The sequence below is a fragment of the Peromyscus maniculatus genome, chromosome X (assembly GCF_049852395.1).
Source record: "Peromyscus maniculatus bairdii isolate BWxNUB_F1_BW_parent chromosome X, HU_Pman_BW_mat_3.1, whole genome shotgun sequence".
Lineage (NCBI taxonomy): Eukaryota > Metazoa > Chordata > Mammalia > Rodentia > Cricetidae > Peromyscus > Peromyscus maniculatus.
Window position 1 is genome coordinate 61,629,631 of NC_134875.1, and position 23,071 is coordinate 61,652,701.

At 34.5% G+C, this 23,071-nt stretch overlaps 1 protein-coding gene across 4 annotated transcripts in view; it reads right to left on the minus strand.

Moving 5' to 3' along the window:
* Diaph2 (diaphanous related formin 2) overlaps positions 1–23,071 on the minus strand; it is a 748,266-nt gene that overhangs the window by 378,263 nt on the left and 346,932 nt on the right. For all 4 annotated transcript variants that reach the window (XM_076562125.1, XM_076562124.1, XM_076562122.1 and 1 more), the window contains one exon: positions 10,259–10,498. In XM_076562125.1, the coding sequence (XP_076418240.1) occupies positions 10,259–10,498 (240 nt within the window). The remainder of the gene's footprint in view (positions 1–10,258; positions 10,499–23,071) is intronic.

A 23,071-nucleotide genomic window follows, 5' to 3' on the forward strand; every position in this document is an offset into this window, starting at 1 on the left:
AAATTCTGACAACGAAGCATGTGTATCACTCTCCAAATATTTCAATATGATTTATAATAATTTTTCATGTTCCTTCATACCAGATTTCTAAATATCATACTTTAAAAATGTTTAGGTTTTAGATGTGACATGACTGTAGAACTGGTCCAGATTAGAGCATGAGGATATTAACCTCATAATAGGCTATTAGGAAGTGACCATGGTATTAAAGTTTATATTATATCTCTGTTCCCATCTAGGTTCTTTCTGCTTCATTTCTGCCATGTGGTGAGCTTCTTTTCTCCACCTCAAGCTCCAGACATAATATTCTACCTTGCTTCTGTCTGAAAACCACAAAAGCAACCAATCCTCATCTGAAACCATGAAGCCATGTGTGCCAATCTTTCCCTCTAGCAAGTTGTGTTTTTTGGATTTTTTTGTCACTAAAACAGATGTACAGATGAGATACAGGTGTACATGATAAAGATTTCATTGAATTTAAAGAGTAAATTCCTTTCTCTAAACTGCCTCCAAGTAGTTTACATTTCATCATACCTGAATCCTTCATACTGAGCAATAAAAATAAAAATGTTTCATTCATACTTATGTAAATAAAAGTCATGAAAGTCTCTTGCAATTGGAAACAGTACTCAATTTTTCTGCCTGATTAGTGAAATGAGGGTTGCGCACACAAAATAGATTTAGTTATACAATTATATTATTGTTTTGACTCAGTAGTGCTAAATTTTATACAACTGTTTTAAAAAACTAACATTTCATTAAGATGGGAGAGAAAGAGGAGGATTATGAAGTTCATCACTGTACAACGAATGCTAATGAAAATGTGCAAAAAAATAAATGCAGAAGGTACACAGTAACTTGAGAATCAATCTTAAATATTGTAGCATCAAAAGAAATGTGTAGGGGCTGGAGAGATGGTTCAATGGTTAATAACACCTGCTGCTCTTGTAAGAGGACCTGTGTTCAATTCCAAGTTTATAGATGGTTGCTCAATGCTATCCATAAATCCAGTTGCAGGTGCTCCAAAGCCCTCTTCTGACTTCCACAGGCAGCAGGCATGCATGTAGTGCACACATTTACACACATGTAAAACATTCATATACATAAAAATAATTTAAAAAGAGACATGTATTCTGAGATTCCATTATGTAAATGAAGAAATTAAAAGAATAGGGATAAAGAAAAAAAATTAAGACTTTGTGCTCACCCTCATGACAGAATTCAGGGAAAATCAAATTGAAAAGAAAGGAGCAATGCTCATATTATACACGGGTCTGGTATCATCTCTTTCCTTTGCAGAGAAGTGCAGCAGTTTCACAGTGTGGGATGTCGCCCACAGAGTGCCTTTTTGCCTGGTAGTTAGTTAGCAAACATTTATGAGCAACATAATTTATTTTTCATGTGTGTTGCTATATTGTGTCCATCCATCCCCCTTACAGCCGTCCTCACACACTTTTTTCCCTCTCTGGCTTTAGCATTACTGTGTTCTATATGTACCATTAAATTCATGAAAGCAAAAAGATTGGAAATATGTTTGATTTTTCTTTTTTCCTACAAAAATCCTAGCAGTGGGTTCCACAAAGAATAAAGGTTCAATAAATGTGGCTGTAATTACCAGCATGGAAAAAGTATTTAAATAGATATAAATAATTCCTAACACCTCTAATATTATCACAGACCTTTATGTTAGTAAAAAATCCACTTTATAAACTTCCTTCCAGTCATTGGCTCCCCTTATTAAGGTTGTGCAATGCGTTCATTAGGAAGGCTTCATTTAACTGGAAAACCAGCTTGTGACATGATTGGTCACATTCAGTCACAGTAGCCATGTTTTATTTTGCACAACAGTTTCAAACAGGGTTTAAATCCCCTTCAAACAGAGCTTTTATAGAATAAAAAAGCATTTGTTTTCAAACTTACTAATTATATTCACTAAATGCTGCTCATGTTGTCGACTTTCCCCCACTGTGAGAATTACAAAATCAGTCATAAGATTAAACTCAGAAAATGACTACAGCAATTCACAGAATACTAAGCCAGCTGGGTTCATTTAAATCCTCTGTGGAAACAGTCTTCATGGTGAACCAAGTAAGACCCACAGATAGTCCCAGAAATCTTTTCTGTTCTGGTGCTGCAAATGTTTACAACCACTTTGAATAAATGGGAAAATCATCAAAAAGCACCCGTAAAATTTTCTAAACTAAAAAATGTTTTATTTCACTTAGCCATAGCTCTCAACCCAACATTTGTCATTATTGCTGTTTAATCACAATTATTTCACAAATATAGTTGTGAAACAATATTACTTGAGCGTTTTGAGTTAGTGAATAATTTTTTCATGAAAGAAAAGGACCTGGAGATGGGGCAGAAATTTTTCAATAAAGAAAAAAAAAAACATGTTGAGAGAGAGAACAAAAATGACTTTTAAACAGATGGGATTGATGAGGAACACCAATCAAGTCTGCATTTACAAAGCACTGTTCTCTAAAGAATTCAATAAACTGAAGATTGGAGGATTTAATGAAGTTTTGACACAACTTAAACTATAGTGTTGTAAATGTGCTAATCTAAAAAGATGTAATCAAATTCCAAGAAAACAAACAAGTGTTACACTTAAAGTATTAGCAGTATATAAATGAATATTTCAGTTTTGAAGATACTCTTTAAATCAGCTCACAGTACTATGCCTCAGGCCTCTAAAGTTTAAACAAAAGGAGAAGAAAGGAGATCTAAGCGATGAGCTGGATTTTACTCTCTCAAAGTTCAAGTCCACAGAAATTATCTCCAAAGAAGCACATCCCTTCATAACTACAACAATTTGAAGAAGTCCATAAGCAAACTTAACACCTGCTACATTTGTCTTCTCTGAAAATTAATCTCACAACTAGTCACAGAATACATTCCTTACACTGACCTATTTAAAAAAAGCTGATTTCAAAATGTTGTTCTGAGGGAAAGTATTTTGTAAAATGAATTTTTCTGCTTTTCTTTCTTCTGTTTAAAACTGTGTCAAATGCTGTATTACAGTGTTATTTAATATATAAATTAGATTGGTACACAATTTTCTTTTAAACTGGGGACCGACCTCAGAAACACTCTATAAAGAAATGTAACACCAATTATGTTCCTTTGGGTTCTCTCTATCCCTTCCTCCCCATGTCCCTCCTTCCGCCACTCCCTTTCCTCCTGCCCTTTTTTCCTTCAACACTACTCTCTGTTTTGTGAGACAATGTCTCACTCTGCAAGCTGCAACTCACTATTTATCACAGGCTAGCTTAAAACTCCCAGGCAATCCTATTGCCTCAGCCTCTCATGTGATGGGATTAAAGGTATGATAATATTCAGCATCTTTTTTTTTCTTTTTCTTTTTTTTTTTAACTTTTGAGTTTCTGGGAAAGTCTCACTAAATTGCCTAGATTGACATTCAACTCCACATGTTGCTCAGGCAATGCTTAAGCCTGCTATCTTCTGTCCTCCGCCTCAGAGGTAGCTAGGGTACAGGCCTCCACTGCTAGGTCTGCCCCATTTCAATTACTGGCCTCCAGAGAATAAGAAACATCAATAGGTGACCCTAATTCTAAAATATGTGTGACCATTTAGAAACAGTTGAGGTTATCATTTTAGAAATCACTCATAGAGATACAAACTCCTTACACTAAGTTTCTTTCTACTTTAGGTATCAATCTGCATAGCAGCATTCATTATATTAGGTAGAGGGAAGCAGGTACTCTACAGCTGTGAAATGGGAAAAGCATATTTATTTTCACAGAAGGACATTTTTCAAAGAAGCTAAAACTGTATTCCCATGTTTCAAAAAATCATGGTACCACTATTACTTATTTCCAACATTTATAGGGCTACAACTCTTAAACATAAACTCAGAAGTGGGATTTATTCATTTTGATTTTAAATAGTATGAAGGTTATTAGAGGTGAGGACTTCTGATTAAATTTATAAACTGGTAACAAAATATCTTGATAACCAAAGAAATTAGATGACTGAAACAATCTTGTTATTACCACAAGCCAATGTGCACAAGTCCATATGGACAGTTTAACATTCCATGCTTTAAGATATATACTTACCAACATAATGGGAACTAAACAACTTTAGGAAGAATGCTTTCATTTAAAACAAAAAAAAACCTAAGCTTAACATTATATAACTTTCTATTAATTTAAAATATTCTAGATTTATTTATTTAAGTGATATTAATGTCTCCTACTTTATAATTTCAAATTTTGGTATATTGATTTACATGTAAACCTGTAGGGGATAAAAACTCATAGCAATAACTGAGTCTAGAATATCAACAATAGCAAACTAAGACAGCAGTATAACATTCTTCTTGTGCTCAAGAGGATTTATTGGTTCTGAAAGATGAGAATCCAATAAAGAAAAACAATAAAGCACAATGGGTATAATTAAAAGTCAAATATTTCATAAGTTGAACAAAAGAAACTATTTAAAACTGTCACTGATATCCTGTCCTTGTATCCTGTGGTACTTAGTTATTTCAAATGTCTTATTTGGTGAATGTTCTTGCTTCAATGTGATATAATGCATTGCAGACAAACTCTGAAACTGAAATGTTTGTGTCCAGTGGTTATGAATTATGAATACATTGTATGGTGTGTCATTATATGCTGACATTTTAAACATGATGTGCCATGAATGAATTCCCTTACATTTGCTGTAGCACTGAATTTTATATCACTAAATATCAACCAAAGACATGAAAACACATTGCTGTAAAGAATGTCAAAAGGAGGAAAGTTTAAAGGACTCATGGGAAGACAAAATCTAGGACAACCTAACAATTCTTCCTATTCTATTTTTTTATCATATGATTTGTTTTACAAAGCTAATTATAAGCCTGTATCATTTATTTCTCAGCAAACTGTGAAATTTCCTTCCAACCCAAGTAATGATAAGCATTGATTTAAAAAAACAATCACATTTCAGAGAGTTAAAAGTGTTAGAAAAAAATCCTGTGGTTGGCTGAAATAGTTTGAATACATTGTCTTTTTTTTTTTTTTTAGAAAAGAAAGAGTTTATTTGGGGCTAACAGTTTCAGAGCTGAATCCATGACCACAAGAGCAGGGAAGATATCAGCTGGAGGCAGGCGTGGAACTGAGCAGGAGCTGAAAGCTCACATACTGACCCACAAACACCAAGCAGAAAGCTAACTGGGAATGGCAGGGGCATTTGAAAACCTCACAGCTTACACCAGAGACACACCTCCTCCAAAAGGTCACACCTCCTAATCCTTCCTAAACAGCTGCACCAGCTGGGAACAAAGTGTCTTAGATAGGGTTTCTATTGCTGTGAAGAGGCACCATGGTCATAGCAACTCTTATGTCTTATTTTTTTTTTATTAAGAGATTTTCTGCTCATTTTACATACCAACCACAGATTCCCCTGTCCTCCCTCCTCCTGTCCCCCAGCTTTCCCCCCAACCCACTCCCCATTCCCACCTCCTCCAAAGCAAGGTTTCCCATGGGGAGTCAGCAGAGCCTGGTACATTCAGTTGAGGCAGGTCCCAGCCCCTCCTTCCTGCACCAAGGCTGCGCAGAGTGTCTCACCATAGGCAGACACTGTGATTGAATGATCACTCATAAGCCATCACTAAACTACTGAGAATAATTTTCATAATAAGAATATGCTCATAATTGTGATAAACACAGGTCATTAAAAGGAAGCTAAATATTTATGTCAAAAATTAACGATAAACCTGTATTTAACCCAACTACTTGGCATTCACTCAAGCCTAATTGAGAGTTTTATGTGACAGACATTGAGGACATAATGTAGAATAAAGTACTCTTCCAAATCTCATGGATTCAGAGTTGAGACACAAAAACAAAATAAGGTGAAGTCCCCATATGAGGATATCATGAGAAAGTGGTCATCAGCAGTTAAATGAAAGAGACCTCAAGAGAAACTAAACAACATCTTGGTCTTTGAATTATGGTCTTGGAAAATATGAGAAAATAATTTTCTTTTATTTAAACCTCTGAGCCTGTGCTATTTTTTCATGGTACCTAAATTGTCTAATATACTGGTTCAAGTATTCACCTCTCTGAGCGTCCAGTTTTTATCTTATTTTATTTTGTTTGTGTGTATTACTATAGAACAAAAAAGAATATTAACCCACATTTTATGCTAAACTACTAACATTTATGATACAATGCACACTATTTTTAATAAAAATGATTAGACATTGTGAAAATTCAGAAGAATTACATGTTACTGAGGTGGACTATGTTTTTCCTTAGATTTTCTCCTTGATTATTTACAAATTTTACAAACTATATACAGTGGGTATATTCTCTAGGGATCATATTTAATGGTAAGTAATCTTCTATTTCACAATGCAACTAAACTTATTTTACTTCCTTTCTTACAACTTCTATGACGGTGAATGAAATGCTTTGATATGTGGAGTGTCTTTAGCATCAGAATGATTAATCATTAATATGACCAACTATGATATGTTTAACATTATAATTTCTCAATATACTTTAGCACAATCATTTAATTTGACCTAAGAACAGCATTATGAAAGGATCAGTGCATTTCCATATCTACAGATGAATAAAGTGAAGTTCAACGAGCCTTAGCTGTGATTACTTGGGCAAGGAGTGGCTTTATAATACATATTAGGTCAATAAGCTTCTACTAAAAGTTGTAGTCAAATACAGAACAAAGAGCAGAAAAATGGTTGAACACAATACATTCCCAATGAAATGTCCTTTAAGGATTTTCAGTTTGCTTCTGCTACATGAATTATTTAAGCATCTTAGGAAATATATGTATTATGGGTATGGGCATTTTGCCTGTATATGTCTGTCCATAATAGACATGCAGTACTTGCAGAGGCCAAGAGAAGGTGTCAGATCCCCTGGAAAAGCAGTTGCAGACAGTTATAAGCCACTATTTGGGTACAGGGAATCAAACCAAGGGCTTCTGGGAGAACAGCCAGTGTTTTTAATCACTGAGCTATCTTTAAAATCTGGTTGGTCCTTTAAAGACAATTTCTTCAGGTTTTCTACATTTCTGGTTGAGTTATCTCAGATACTTCCGACAAATGCCATTTTTCTCCTGAATCAGATAGTTACGTTTGGCTGTAAGCTACTAAAGATCCATTTCTAATACACTCACACAGATGAATGCATAGCGAATGCTTGGTTTTTCTTGAATGTTTTATTTACATATATGTTATATATGCTATTACACACTGAAAACAAAATAAGCAATGCTCCTGAAGTGCAGCATTGGAATTGCTTAGACTTTCACTGACTAACAGAGAAGTACAGACAAGCTTGCACTGTAAGTTCATCTTCATTTAGATGGGTTTGATTACACTAATAATACACTACTGAAATTAAAAAAAGATCATTTTATAATCATTATAACCTTTAGTGTTATTTGTAATTTTGGTTAACTCATTTGTTTTCCTTTTTTCCCCCAAATATCATAGCAGCCGATTTTGACCATCTACATATTTTATATTATACATTGAAGCATATCTTATAAGTTTAATTATTTACATCAATCCTCCTTTTTCAGGAGATGAGTATTTTAATGTGCTTTAAAGGTTCTTGTGAAAAGCAATAGATAATAATTTTAAAATCAAAGAAAGGTATTTATCATTAGAAAAATTTAGGTGAGAAATGGTATCATTTTTGAAGCATAATCAGTATTTTTCATGAAGAATTCCCTCTGCAATTTATTAAAGAAAAAAAATCATCCAAGTAGTCTTTTATAAGTAAAATTTAACAGAAATTCTAGCAAATCATTTATCAGTAGTTAATTCCAGTTTTTAAAAGATGACAGATCTAAGCTAACTATTTCTATGCATATCAGAAAATTTCTGTCACTGTAGACATTTACATCTACTCAGAATCTTTTGTATTCTAGGAACATCTTTTTATTCCTACACATCGTGGGAATATCAACCATGTATATGATATTTCTCTTTATTAATGACATGTATTTCCCCAGAAGTATTTCCTGCAAGATAAAAATCCAGCTCAAAAGTGTTTGTGGGGGGATATTGTAAAATCTTTACTTCTTTTTCCTTTAGAACACCTATTACTACATGATAGTATTTCCCCCAAGACGATTTTTTTTTTATTTGAAGTTGGAAAAAAATCTTTGTGCTAAATCCTTTGAGCATACCTCTAGTGATAGATGTCAGATCAGTGCTATATGGAAAAACTTTTATTTGACAGGAAGAAAGCTCTCTCTAAAATATAAGACATAAAAATAAAATCTTTCTGTGAGATTAATATAATCTTTTGTTCTTGTATATAAATGAATCATTCATTCTTGTTTCAAGGTAATAACTTCATGTAATAAATCTGAATAAAGTAAAATTAAGGCAGTTTAAAAGTGACATATTTGTTCAAAATAGAACAATTAGCTTAAGATATGTATATATAAATTAAATGTAAAATACCTATGCAATGATATCAAGTATATACAATATAAATTCATGCACTTTATTTTATATACATCGTCATAATCATAAACCAAAAGTATAGATTCACAAACTAGACATAGAAATTATATTCAAACTGAGAAGCCTCTTAGTAAGGCATGATCTTATTAGGGTGGGCTATATGGCATATAACTGAATGAACAGTACGACAGTAGTTTTAGCCTATGAATACAGACTTAATTATTCTTATTGATTGCAAGTATTGCCTTATTCTTCCTGGTGTTATCTAATAAACTGACGTGTTCCCCATTACCACAAGAAGAGAGAATACAATTATTCTTGATAAAAATCTAGCACTCTCAAATTGTCTATTTTGTTATTATCTTTTCTTATAACTCTTAACGAAATATCATTAGTAAAGGGATAGTCAGAATCTCATTACATATATCATCTATACATGCCACCACTTGTACTTATATGGGTGACAATTACCACAATCAAATCATTTTTCATACATATTAAAATGTAAATTTGTGGATTTGTACCTTGTATAGGTCAATGTATGAATAATAAGGAAGGTCATATTCATTTGGGATTCTTGTCTAGAAAGAGGCAAACCTCTGTACTATTTTCTGATCTGGAAGGGGAATATAGAGTGGAAGCATGGGAGATGACAAAGAAAGATTACCTCTCTCCAGATGCATTTTCATCTCAAGCTTCCTTAAAGGCCTTCACCTCAGAATCTGTTCAGTTGTCTGTCTGAAACAGACATATCTGTGGTGATATTTTATTTGTACTGAAATGTTATTTTAATTTTATGTTAATAAATAAAGTTGCCCTGGGGTCAGAGCTATTAGAGCCATAGTAAGAGCGTGGTGGTTAGAAGAGCTAGGTAGATTTCTGTGTGTTCAGGGATACAGCCAGTATTGGAGACATACGCCTTTAAGACCTGGAGGGCGGTACTTACAGGCAGTGATGAGGCAGTCATGTGGTTGGGTTTACAACCAATGAGAAGGCAGAACAGAAAGATTATTTAAACAGGGACACAGGAAGTACCTCCCTCTCTCGGGGAAGCTAGGAGCACTGCAGGAGGTAAGATTTTATCTCTGAGCTCTGACCTCTCGGCTTTCTCTTTTACCTTGGCTCTGTGTTTCTTATTTTAATAATACGATTGATTACATCTACACATATCTTTTCCTTAAACAAGTTAGGTTGCCTTGAATAAACATATACAATCACTTTGGGGATTCTTTGTTACTTTGCCTCATTTTCATAAGCCTCACAAATACTTAAAAATTGTCCAGTCTTAGCAGTAATATTATTATTATTTCATTTTTTAATGTTTTAGGCAGATATCTTGATTATAAGTGAGAACTTAGGGGCTCAACACTATCCAGAAACACAGAGCTTTGTTTTAATAGAATTCAATGAACAAATCACATTCAAAGACAAATTGCTGGCTCTTTTCCTCTTATAATTAAACTCTTCAAATATTTCTGGAGAAGAAATAAGTAAAAAGAGTGAAATATGAGGTTAAATATATTTTATAAAGACAAATTTTGTATGGTCTATAATCTCCAAGAAGATGTAATCAGAAGGACATGAGTAAAAATGACTTCAGAGTCTTTTTAATATTATTGCAATAAGATTATAAAATATTTATTTTAATCCAGATATAGTCAGCAGTTATGCTTTCAACTTTACTCCTATGGCATATGATTTAGAGTTGATAGGTTATTTCCATTTAGATCATTTCAGCTCACATACCAAAAAATTACTGTTAGAAATTAATACCATAAAATGGTGTCTTACCTTACAAAGGAAGTTGATCTTAAAGCCCAAAGATTGGGCATTCCTTGAGCCTGAGTTCATGTAGTTTCCAACCAAAAGAATCAACTCTAAAAGTCTGTTAAAGCTTTCACTTTTCTTCAGTTCTTCACATGCAAGAGTTACTGCTATGATGCCTGGTTTGATGTTGTTTACATGTTCTTCAAAGGTGAGTTTGAAAAGGATGCTCATGAGACGAGGCCGTAACATTTTCACCGAGCTCATCTGGAAGGTAAGGAATCACTATGAGAATGTCTATTTAAAACGTCCTTTCATCTGTGTCTGTTCTGCGGATAATTTCATGAACAATATTGTAAGTTCATACACACAGACAATTCTCTGTGAGATTTAAAATATACTGTTTTTGTTTGTTTTCAGCTTTCCAAGGGAAATTTAGATAATGTTTTAAAAATCAGAAGCAGTAAGTTTTGTTAAACAATAAAAACCATCATAGTTATAACGTAAATAAAATACAGCTGAGGGTGAACAGTTTCTACATGCTAACTGCAAAACCTTTGGTCATACTAGCATACAAATATCCAAAATTTGTTTCTGAGATGAAATAGGAAAACTTATATGCATAAAATTAAGTTGAGTGTATAGCTGGTCATGGATAGTGGGTGTACAATAATAATTATTTTGAGGTTTGAATTTCCTTTTTAGCTCCCAATTATTTAATGAGTTTCCATTTACCAAATGCAATCTGAAAATAGGATGGATCCAGACTAGACACAAGGAGCATTTTATGCTCATACAATGTAAAGACATTACTAAACAGTTCACTAAATACTTCACTGGCATGTATACTTTAGTCTCTTAAATACATATGCTGAGCACAGACAAGGCACTGAGATATCTACAAGCAGCATGAAATTCTCTGATGTCATGAACAAAGGTCTTTTTGTTTTAAACATGTCTTCACTTTGTAGCCAAGGCTCCCCTTTAACTTTTGATCATTCTATCTCAACCTTCTAGGAGCTGAGGTTACAGGCATGTGCCATCACACATGGAAGCAACTCATTTTTATCACAAAGTACCTTTCTGTTTTGTCTTCTGTTATGCTCCATGTGCTTAATTTTTGAATACTTGTTCTCTAGCTGTTGGCACTATTTTGGAAAGTTGTGGACCCTTTAGAAGTATGACTCAGCTGGGAAAAGTGAGTCAATGGGTGCAGGATTTGGAAGGTTACAACTGTCACACGTTGCTTCCCGGAATACCATGTTGTGCACAGCCTTTGCCACGTACCCCACTACCATGAACTGATCTGCCCGCCCTGCCTTTCTTTTCCAAGATGGACAGAAATACAAAAATAGAAATCAAACACAACCTTGCCTCCCTTAAATCAGTTCTGTCAGATATTCTGGCACATTTATGAGCAAGGTAAGTCATATACTTCCAAAGCGACACATGAATTACTGGGTAAAGCATAGCAGCTCTAATAGTGAAACAGCACACTTTTCTGGCACTCCTTTGACATTAACTCGCTTATTAGCAATGGGCATTTGCTTCTCTCTATGTGAACTTTTAACTTCTGAATTCTATGTTTTCATACTTTTTCCAAGTAGAAATCTAAAAAATGGAAATAATATTGCCCTGCTCTAGTATTCACATAGCTCTCATCACTTTGGATTATTTTGTTTAAAATACACAAATTGTTATCATATTTAAAGTACACTGCCTATATTAAACTTAGGTATATCTGGGAAATCATAATACAAACACATGAAAACTACTGCCGGCAATAAAACAGATGGACAATTCTAGGACTACAAAGAGAAAGTAAGTTCTAAAGAAATTTGTTGCAAGAAAAAAAAAAAAAACCTTAAAATTACAACTGCAATGTTTAATAAAAGATTCACAATAGAGATAATTAAATAAACTTATAATTGAGTGTATATTTACATATATATAAATTTCACACAGAAGAGACCTAAAGAAAATTGTAAAAAGAAGTTACATGAGAACATGCTTATAGGTTAGATAGGTATGAAGAAACCATATAGAAGCAATGTGAAGTACATGAAAGTGAAAGCTAATGTCATCCAAGTCTGTCTCTAAACATGTAGAAGCCCCCTTGTGTACACAGTGTACAAAATCAAGTCCTGGATGTATTACTCTGTCAAAATTTGTTTGTTTGTCTCCATATCTCTCCTAACATCATTTCTTCTTTCAGCTTACTCACAACTGGCCTGTTCTAGCACTTAAGATGTTGTATATCACCATATATGATTAGGAAACAGCCTATTATATTAGCTACTTTCTTGTGTCTGTGATCAAATCCTGGACCAAGAGCAATGTAAGGGTGAATAGTACACTTTGGGACAAAGGTTGAGGGTACAGTCCCTCGTGACATGGCATGATAGTGGAAACATTAGATGGTTGGTCACATTGTATTAACAGCCAGGTAGCAGAAAGAAAAGAATGCCAATGTTCATCTGTGTTTCTTCCCTTTCCTTGTTTTATTCAGTCTTGCACCCGAGTCAAATGGATGATGTTATCTATATTTCAGGTGAGTTGTCAATTCATCAAAGTGCTGTTGGTCCAGAACCAACAGGGGATTAAAACCTTCACAAGGTATGCATGAGCCTTCAGTCTATATACTTATACTTTATTCTGTCTTGACTCTATATTTCAATTCTTGACCTACAAATTCTGAGTATGAATTTGATTTTATTCACTTTTTAATACTGTCTTTAACAGAAATAGTATAGTCAACAAGTATATTTTAGTAAGAGTGGTTATAGCAATAACAGCAGTTAATACTTATTGAGGATTTTCTGTCAGAAATTTTTCTGCTTCAGTGATTTAATTCTCAAAAACATCCCAGGAAACGTCTGCTGTCATTACACTGCAACTATATATGTGTGATGTTTTGAATGAGAAATGCCCCTATAGACTCAGACATTTAACACTTGGTCCCTTATTGGCAAAGCTTTTTAGGGAGGTTTCTGAAGTGTGGCTTTGCTGAAATAAGTACACCACTAAAGGAAGACTTTATGTGTTTATAGACTCTCCTCACTTCCTGTTCACTCTCTCTGCTTCATGATTGTGGGTGAGTGTGTGTGCTCTCAGTTTTCTGCTATTGTCCCTGCCTACCATCATGGACTTTTATCCTTATAGAATCATAAGACAAACAAACTCCTTCTTCCCTTAAGTTGCTTTTTTTTTTCCTTAAGTTGCTTTTATTTTTTATTTTTATTTATTTTTATTTTTTTGGTTTTTCAAGACAGGGTAATTCTGCGTAGCTTTGTGCCTTTCCTGGAGCTCACTTGGTAGCCCAGGCTGGCCTTGAACTCACAGAGATCCGCCTGGCTCTGCCTCTGGAGTGCTGGGATTAAAGGCCTGCGCCACCACCGCCCGGCTAAGTTCCTTTTAGTCATGGTGTTTTATCACAGCAATGGGAAAGCAACTAATATATCACTATGATACACTATCCCTTAAGTATAAGTAATCAGTGTGGTGGTATTCTAATTGTACTGAAATGTGATTTTGATTGTTAATAAATAAAGTTGCCTGAGGGTCAGAGCTATTAGAGCCATAGACAGAGTGTGGCGGTGGTGGCACGCGCCTTTAATCCCATAGATCTGTGTATGTTCAGGGATACAGCCAGCATTGGAGACATATGCCTTTAAGACCTAGGGGGCTGTACATTCAGACAGTGATGAGGCAGTCACGTGCTTGGGTTTACAACCAATGAGAAGGCAGAATGACTGGAAAATCGACTTACAGGAAATAGCTCTCTTTCAGGAAGCTGGGACAGCAGGAGGAAGGATGAGATTTTAGCTCTGAGCTCTGACCTCTCGGCTTTCTCTTTTACATTGTTTCTGTGTTTCTTATTTAATAAGACGGTTGGTTACATCTACAAATCAGAACTGTGATTGGTAGGGAAATCATCAATAAGGTATGTGTGAAAATGTCCCAGGAAACAAGTAATGATGTATAATATCGGCAATAGGATAGAAAGGAAAAGATGAATGGATGAGAAAGAATTAAGGAAGAATCAACAGTACTTGGTAACTAACCAGCTATGGGAAAACAAAATCAAACAATAGTTTCATGGCTTTAATTTGGTTATTTCAACAAAGTTGGCATTAATGACAGTTTAAACAGAGCCTGAAACAATAGCTCAGCAGTTAGAAGAACTTACTGTTCTTGCAGAAGACCCAAGTTCCCTTCTAAGCACTAAGAACAAGTAACTCATAATCATCTATGACTCTAGTTCCAGGCTATCTGTTGCCTCTGTGCTACACTCATGTGCCCCTACACATACACAGGCACAGACACATATATACAATTAAAAACAAAGTAACTTAAATTGAAGTCAGTCTTGATGTGGTATTGATTATTGTTTGGTTGTTTTGTTTCAAGGGTTGTGGGGAGATGAATGTGCATCTGATCTCCTGTGATCAATACAGCATTAAGCTAATCAAAGATTAAGAAAGACAGCAGAGTCAGATAGAATACAGTTTAGCAACAATGTTAGTCAAAAATAATTTTCTATATGTAAATACTCTCCTTAGTTTCCAGATCTTCAGTTTCCAAATTTTCAAATTCAGGAAAATTCCTGTGATTTTTTTTCTAAGTTATAGGAAGATAGAATGAAGGATATGAGCTACAAATATTAATATTTAAAAAATTAAAATATTTCCAATTATTATGAATTTTTATTACCACTGAAGTGAACTTGGTTGGCCATTTTCTTCTGTGTTAATACTGCATATTTTTATTAAAAGATACTATTAGCTTCTGCTTATTAAGATTCTCAATCTTGAAATAATACTCCAGTTACTACCAATGATCAATCTTTGCCCTCATTTTAACACTTTTTATTGACAATGTTTACCATTCAAACTCAAGCTTTATATAATTGTATTTAATTATGTTACTTATATACTCTTTAAATGCCCTATTTGATTTCTCTAAATCCTTTAAATTTACTCCTCTAAAGTGAAAGCTTTATAATTAGAGAATAACACAGTTTCTTTGATATATTGTGTTTTTGTCATTACAATAGTATCTGGTAAAGTTTTGAAATAGAATTGTATTTGATAGTATTATGAATAGATTCTTTGGGAGACAAAATCACTGAGGATGCAAGGGTGTGGAAAAGAATGGAGCAAAGAGTCAAATACTGCACCTTGATAAGCACTAAGTGCAGGGTCTTGCATATATTAGATATTTAAATATTTTCTGAATCATATTAACAATAGCCCTTAGATGAATAACCATTTTCTGGTTTTTCCAGGAATAACAGATTGTATATTGAACAAAATTAAGAATGGGAGATAATTTATTTTCCCATAAATGATTACATCACTTATTATGTCAAATATGAAACACAAAGGAATTACTTTTGTTGAATTGCTAGTTTTGTGTGTTAATCTATCATTAGTCAATATGACTTAGGAAGAAATTGTACAGCAAAATCTTAGCTGCCCTTTCACTCACCATATGCATCCACATTTGATACATGGCAGGTAATGATGATAAATGATAGCTGATTAAAATAAATGAATATATTCATTTGCACATATTGGAACCACTAGTACATTAAGAAGCTGCATAGAAGATAGAAGCTAGAGGTGGTGGTACAGGCCTAAAATTCCAGTGGATAGGAGGTAGAAATAGAAGGATTAGAAGTTCAAGATCACCCTCAGCTAAAAAGCAAGTTCCTGTCCAGCCTTAGCCACATGAGATTCTATCTGGAAAATACACATATATACAAACAAAGAAGATGTAACAGGGATGGTGTAAAGAAGGTTAAAAGATCTTACATAATATCATTTGATACCAGGTGGTGAACCCCCAAAATACTACCCAGACCAATATAATGTATTTTTGTTTGTTTTTCAAGATGGGGTTTCTCTGTGTAGTCCTGGCTGTCCTGGAACTCACTTTGTAGACGAGGCTGGCTTCAAACTGACAGAAATTCGCTGCTTTTGCCTCCTGAGTTCTGGGATTAAAATATGCACCACCACTACCCAGATCAATATAATGTATTTTAAGCTTATGGTTCTAGAAAAATCTTTTCCTAATTCCCAGAAAAAGATAAAATCCAATACCTATATTTTCCATGCCCATGATGTCAGTTGCCAAGGTTTGAGTTTTATAGCTATGACCCCAAACTTCAGTTGTGCCAATTTATAGTTATGTGACCAAGTTCACAGTTAGCTAATGTTTCTCATATTTTATTTCATCACCAGAAAAATGCATCCATTACAGTATTTATGCATTTTCAGTAGGATATGAATGAAATACTGAGTGGAACATGTCTGTTTTATCAACTGACACCATTTAAGCAAAGGAAGACAATAGCTGCTTTTAACTTTGCTTTCTTAATTTATCCTTAGAAATTCCTAGCAATAAGGACACATGGTCATTAATGTGGCTGCCAAATATGAAGTAAAGTCTTTTGGGATCCACAATTAAGCAATGTGTGTCTTAAGGTAGTCAATGAAGAATGTGGCCTATTATCCACTTGGTAGACTAAAATTATCATGCTCCATTTATCTATTTTCATTCATAAAAGACATTTACTAGTAGACAGGTTATAACTGAAAATGTATTCTTTAAAAAAAAATCAAGACCTTATAGAGAAAGTGAAGTCATTTGGGGATATCTCTAACCATCAATTACTATGTCTAGAACATATCAACAGGATTGTTTCAGTCTTAAATGTGAACTTTTATAGTGAGACCAGTATATATTGATAGACATAAGCTGAACTGCCATCAGAGAGTTTTTCTTTGTAAAAGAATAGCATGGATAGTCAAGCTTAGAAATAACAGAAAGCACTGAGCTACATCCCCAGCCACATATACAACTATTAAAAGGCTTGTGTCTCATAAAGGCACTTGAGTGCTCCTAAGTGATATAAGTAAATAAAGCAGAAACTCTGCTGAAACGTATGTTTGGTTGGTTGTTGTGGTCCCTTGTAGCATTTTAGTTGACTGGCATCTTTTGTTTTATAATTCTTCCCTTGAAGTGCTTTGGGATGCTGACCACGGTGTTGTATTATGAAGAGGATTTATTTGTGTTGCAAGTTACTTGTCTATCAAATCACATCAAGCAGTTCTCATTTCTTCAGCTGATCTGCACTATATTAAAAAAAAGTGCATTGACAGCTTTAGTGAGAGCACTACAAGTGGGTTATTTCCCCAAAGAGTTAGGCAGAGTTTCATTTATATAATTTGAATTGTATACACTTCATAACTATAAAGCTGGTAAATATAGATCTAATACCAAAATACTACAGGAATGTACAGAAAAAAAATAAGGAGCAGCAGTACTAAATATCACATGTGAGTGATGAGAAGGCCATGAAAACTTTAGTGTTATTCATATCACCTTTTATTAATGCCTACCATATGTGAATATAATTGAAAGTTTGGTCCCTTGAAAATAGTAGAATTTGTTCTAGTTGCCTACATGTATATAAAAAATAGTCATTATTAGAAGGAATTATCCACCAAATTTATAAAATGTTTATCTGTATTTTACCACAGTAAAGGGAATGAATTCAGTCATATTCAAGGATAGATTTTGTTAGGTTGGCAGAATTGCCAGTCCAAGTGAGGTTCACAGACAAGGACTGACAAAATTCTGTCTGGAATTACAGGAATAAAGCAGATACATTTGAGATTCTCTATTTATTAAATGAATACTTTTCTTATCTTCTAATACACAATAAGTTCTTCAAGGGCAGGGACTCTAATATTCATTGTTTTACTCCCTACAGTAAATCCAGTACCTGGACAAAATAATCAATACAAGGATTCCTTGTATATGTAGAAAATAGGAAATGTTTGCACGTTAGCTGTCATGAGAGATGAGAGCCATGGTTAATCTGTGAATTGAAGCTTTAAAAAAATAGAGTGCTGAAAACTGACTCTACATCAGAAAAATAATGATGTGCTGATAGAGAATATTTCCCCAAAGATAGTGATATGTGGAAATTATGCATTGAGAAACATCTACGAGTCTTTAATATAGAGCAGAACACAATAACAGTGTCTGCCCCCAAAGACACTGTAAACTCCGAGGACTCACACTAAGAAGCTGAACAAGAATTTCAAAATTTTCTTGTCGAAACACCTATTTGAGGCCACAAATGACTATTGAAAATACTGTGAAGCTTTGCTAATCTATTAGGGAATAGACATAAAGACACAAAGAAAAAATAAGAGGGTGAAGTTTTGATATTTTTAAATTTAATAAAAAGTAATCAATTACAGAATTGATTGACAGCCATTGACCTCCTTTGAATATGCAATTTTCATGTGGTTTTATTTTACCTTGTTTTATTACAAAAGGTGACTGAAATAAACAATTGTGTCATGAGCATAGATTGATATGAGAAATTAATGAAATGAACAATAATATAAATACAGGGACTTGAGAATGACTTATGGTGAATTTTCTTTTACATGATCAAAAATCATTAAACTGGCTTTTTTTTTTGTTGTTGTTGTTGTTTTTTTGGGGGGGGCAGGATTTCTCTGTGTAGCCCTAGCAGTTTTGGAACTAGCTTACTAGACCAGGCTGACTTCAAACTAATAGAGAATCCTGCCTATGCCTCCCAAGTGCTGGGATTAAAGGTGTGCACCACCACTGCCTGGTTTTAAGCTGGCTTTTACTCATATGACATTAACCACATCTACAAGTAAGAGGTAGCATTCATATGTGCAAAAAAATGAAAACAGAAACACAGAGGCATCACACATTAAAATGATGAACACTGTGACTGCAAGCAAGATAAAGAAAAATGTGAATTTTTCTTAATGAATATGCAAATCCAGTAAACAATGTAATATTAATATAATCTAGGACCTACAATTTCCTTTCTAAATTAATTGCTATTGATTTATATAGGAAGGGAAAAGCTTTTTATCAATCCCCTTTTCACCTGGTTAAGCTCTCTTGAACAGAGCTTATAAGCTCTTTAGAGGCTTTAAAATAATTAAAGCAAAATGGTTACAGTAGTATTTCTAACTCTCTTTGTACCTTCAGATACTTGTGCAAAAGAAATAAGAAAAAAAGGTGTTGTTCTGTCAGTAATATCATAATCCGTTCTGTTCATTAAAGATTTATGTATGAGGCTATCGAAACATCTTTTTTACTAGATTATAGCTTGAGAATGTTTTTAATTGAAAAATATGGGTAATTTTGAAGTCAGAAAAACAAAAGTACTGATTACTAAGAGAACTAATTATTGCCTTCTTTCCTCAGAAGACATGCTAGTTTAATAGATATACACAGTATGGGTTTCCATCCCCAGTGGAAGACAAGTGGGAATTTCCACAGCTCTGAGGTTTGAGAACAGCTGAGCTGCAAACGCACTCAGAAGCATCTAAAAGCTCCAGCTGGGGGTTCTGACTGTCAGAGCTTTCAAAGATCTGTGCTTTTCTTCCAGTAAAGGTATAGCACATAATTACAATGGATGTAGCAAATTCAATTCCGTAGGAGGTAAGTTGGAGGACAAGTCAGTGGGAAGCTATGCAGCCAATCCACCCCTTTAAAGAAGATTATTGATCATAGAAGGTGTAGGAAGTAGTATGTCTTTCTTGCTAGGAGGTCTGCCTCCACACACAGGGAAGATCTCCGGCTTGATATTTTTTGTTTCTGCTTAATTCCCTCCTATTTTTTTTCTCCCAGTTGATTACAAGCGATTATAAGTAAACCCAAGGTTATGACAGTTAAAAAAGAACCCAAAAGGTTAAAGAAAGCTAACCAAACCAGGGACTGACCCAGATAAGCTTTATTCTTTCCTTAAAAAAAACCTAAGCAGAAATATTTCATTGTTTCTTATTGGTAGTAATACTTTAATCAATATAAAAGGAGTAATCACATGTATGGTACACATCACACCCTAGCTGATAAGACTTTATTGTTGTCTAGAGAGTTAAGTATTAATGGAAATTCTACAGTGTAGTAGACCAAGGATACTGAAATAAAAGCAACAATAAAAACCCCACTGTTTAATAGAACAAGACAAGAAGATATTCCATGCACACACACACACACACACACACACACACACACACACACACACACAAACACAAAGAGTTTAAATCTGTCAATGTTAGAAAGTGGCATATGGATTGAGACTAAGAAAAGAATGGAAGAATTCCACTGGATTTTACATCTAGCCAAACAGATTCAACAACAATTTGATAGATACATATCATAAATAACATCAATATAATTTATATACATATAGAATTTACAATATAAGAGAACAGGTTCAACAAATGATCTCAAAAATAAAAAATAAATCTATTACTTTCTAGAAAGGAATTTTTAAAGGAGGCTCTGAGAGTTTAATAGATAGACCTACTTTTGCCAGCTAGGCATAATTACTGGGGAGTCAAATTTAAGCAAAGACTTAAAAAAATGAGTTTTAGGAAGGCAGATAAAGGAATGGAAATCAGAGGCGATAGCACATGCAATGATTCTGATTAGAAAAGAATGAATTTAAACACATAAAAAATGCAACTCAGTATGGCTGAGGTACAATGAGCAAGAGCTCAGTCCACTCACAAGGCTAATACCTAAAATTAAGAAAAGTTGGCAGATGCCAGGCCAAAATGTGACTGATCGGTTAAGATCAGTTAATTCTGTGGTGGGAAGGAATATGCCTCGGTGGGCAAAGTGCTTGCTGTACAAACACAAGGAGTTCCCAGCACCCATGGAAAGAGGCACAGAGGCACATAACTGTAAAGGCAGCACTGAGGAGAGCAAAGAATGGCAAATCCTGGTGTCAAACTGGCCAGCCAGTTAAGCTGAAACAGTGAGCTCCAAGTTCTGAGAGACCCTGTCCAAAAACAAAGGCACAAAATGACAGGAAAAGATAACCTAATGTTGAATCCGGCTTCCCCACATGCAGACATAAACAAGAACACCCACTCACACATAGCCATACATGTATATATACTGTATATGAACGATAAAGGGAGGAAGGAAAAAGGGATTAAAGGAGTAAAAACACTGTGTGATTAATATTTTAAGAAGTAACTAATAAGATGCAATACAAATACATTCTAGATAGAGGCACTAGGATGAGACTGATTATGAGAAGGGCTCAAGTTTAAAGTAGGACACACAGCTAAAAGTATATGGTAACAATTACAGGAAATAATCATGCTGCCTCAGATTATGGCAGTGGCAGTATAGATGAAGTGCAGATCTGAAGTTTATTTCAGTTGTGACTAGGAAGTAGTTCATGGCCTTTTCTTGATCAATTTCAATGCATAATTTAAGACAGAAACCTGATTTCTATTGGTTGAACAGTGAATGAGAAGGAAGGCAATAGAGAACAAGTGGAGACTTCTGAAGAAGCTGATGATAGGTAACAGAAAGAGGGCAGTAACTAGCAAGATCCTTGGGGCAGTGGTACATTTTAATTCAACAATCTACCCACCCATTTTAGGCAGCAAGTGACAAAATTTATTTTCTTGAAGCGAAGATCATGGTAGACTGACAAATTGAGGAATCAAGAGAAAAACACAAGTATAATAAGCAAAAAAAAATGCTGTCAGAATTAGATGGGATAGTAATGCCCACAGCAGAGATAGGGGAAAAGTGCATGTACTAAAGCATCTATCTCATCGTGCTCTTCCCCTTCCCTTCCTTTAGTAAATCACAGTAGCATAAAGCACTGACTGTGAATTCAGTATCTAATATTTACTATACAACCTTGGAACAGTTACCTAAGTTTAGTTGGCCTCAGTTCCTCAGCAGTAGTACAGATATAGTAATAGTGTCAAACTTTACCTTACAAATCTTAAGAGAACACAAATATTTTGACTTGCTTGAACTTGTGTAGGGATTACACAGGTGCTGTGAATTGATACTGGCAATGGTAAGTTGCCCACACCTCTCAGGGTAACTACACAGCCATGTAACTGGACTCAGTGGTTATTGATAACAAAAAAGAGGACATGAAGTTGGGAAGGAGATGAGGGTTAGCACTAGAGGGGATTTGACAGAGGTAATAGTGGACAGAATGATTAAAATATATTGTATAAGTGTATGAATTTTCCAAGGAATACATTAAAATATGTCCCATGTAAAAAGGATAGCATATAATACAATTTAGTAAGCTTTTGCAATCAGTAACACTATGATGGTACGATTAGTAATAAAAATTAGCCATTTTCTTTTCCAATGTTTCACAAAGAATGAATAAATAAAAAAGTGGGGGAGAGGGTGAGAACAGAACTCTATTCTGCAGTACTTGCCTAGAATGTGGGAAATTCCAGGCTTAGTCCCCAGAGCAACAACAACAAAAAATAGCATTAATCAAAGAACAATGTTGAGTAACTACAGTCTTAGTTACTTAAGAGACTGAGACAAGAGAATAGCTTGAAACCTTAATCAAAGAACAAAGTTGAGTAACTACAGGCTCAGTTACTTAAAAGACTGAGACAAGAGAATAGCTTGAAACCTTAAGTTTGAGACCAGCCTGAGTGATATAACAACAAAGCAACTTTGGAGATAGAAGAGCCACTGGAGGTCCTGAAGTGCTTTTGTTATACCACTGGCAGGAAAGAGTTTGTGGTAGATGAAAAGCCCAGATACACAGACAGAAGAAGCAAGGGTAGGAAATGAAAAACAGAATTCGAAAAGAGAACTTGATTTCTATTTTCTGAAGTCAGGGAAAAACTGAAGTGTTTGACACTGAAATCATAAAAACACATTTTTAATATGAGTATAATAAATACCATTGGCAATGGGTGAAGAAGGCTGAGGAAAAGGGCTTCCCCAAGTCAGGGATTCTTTCATTAGTGAGAATGATAA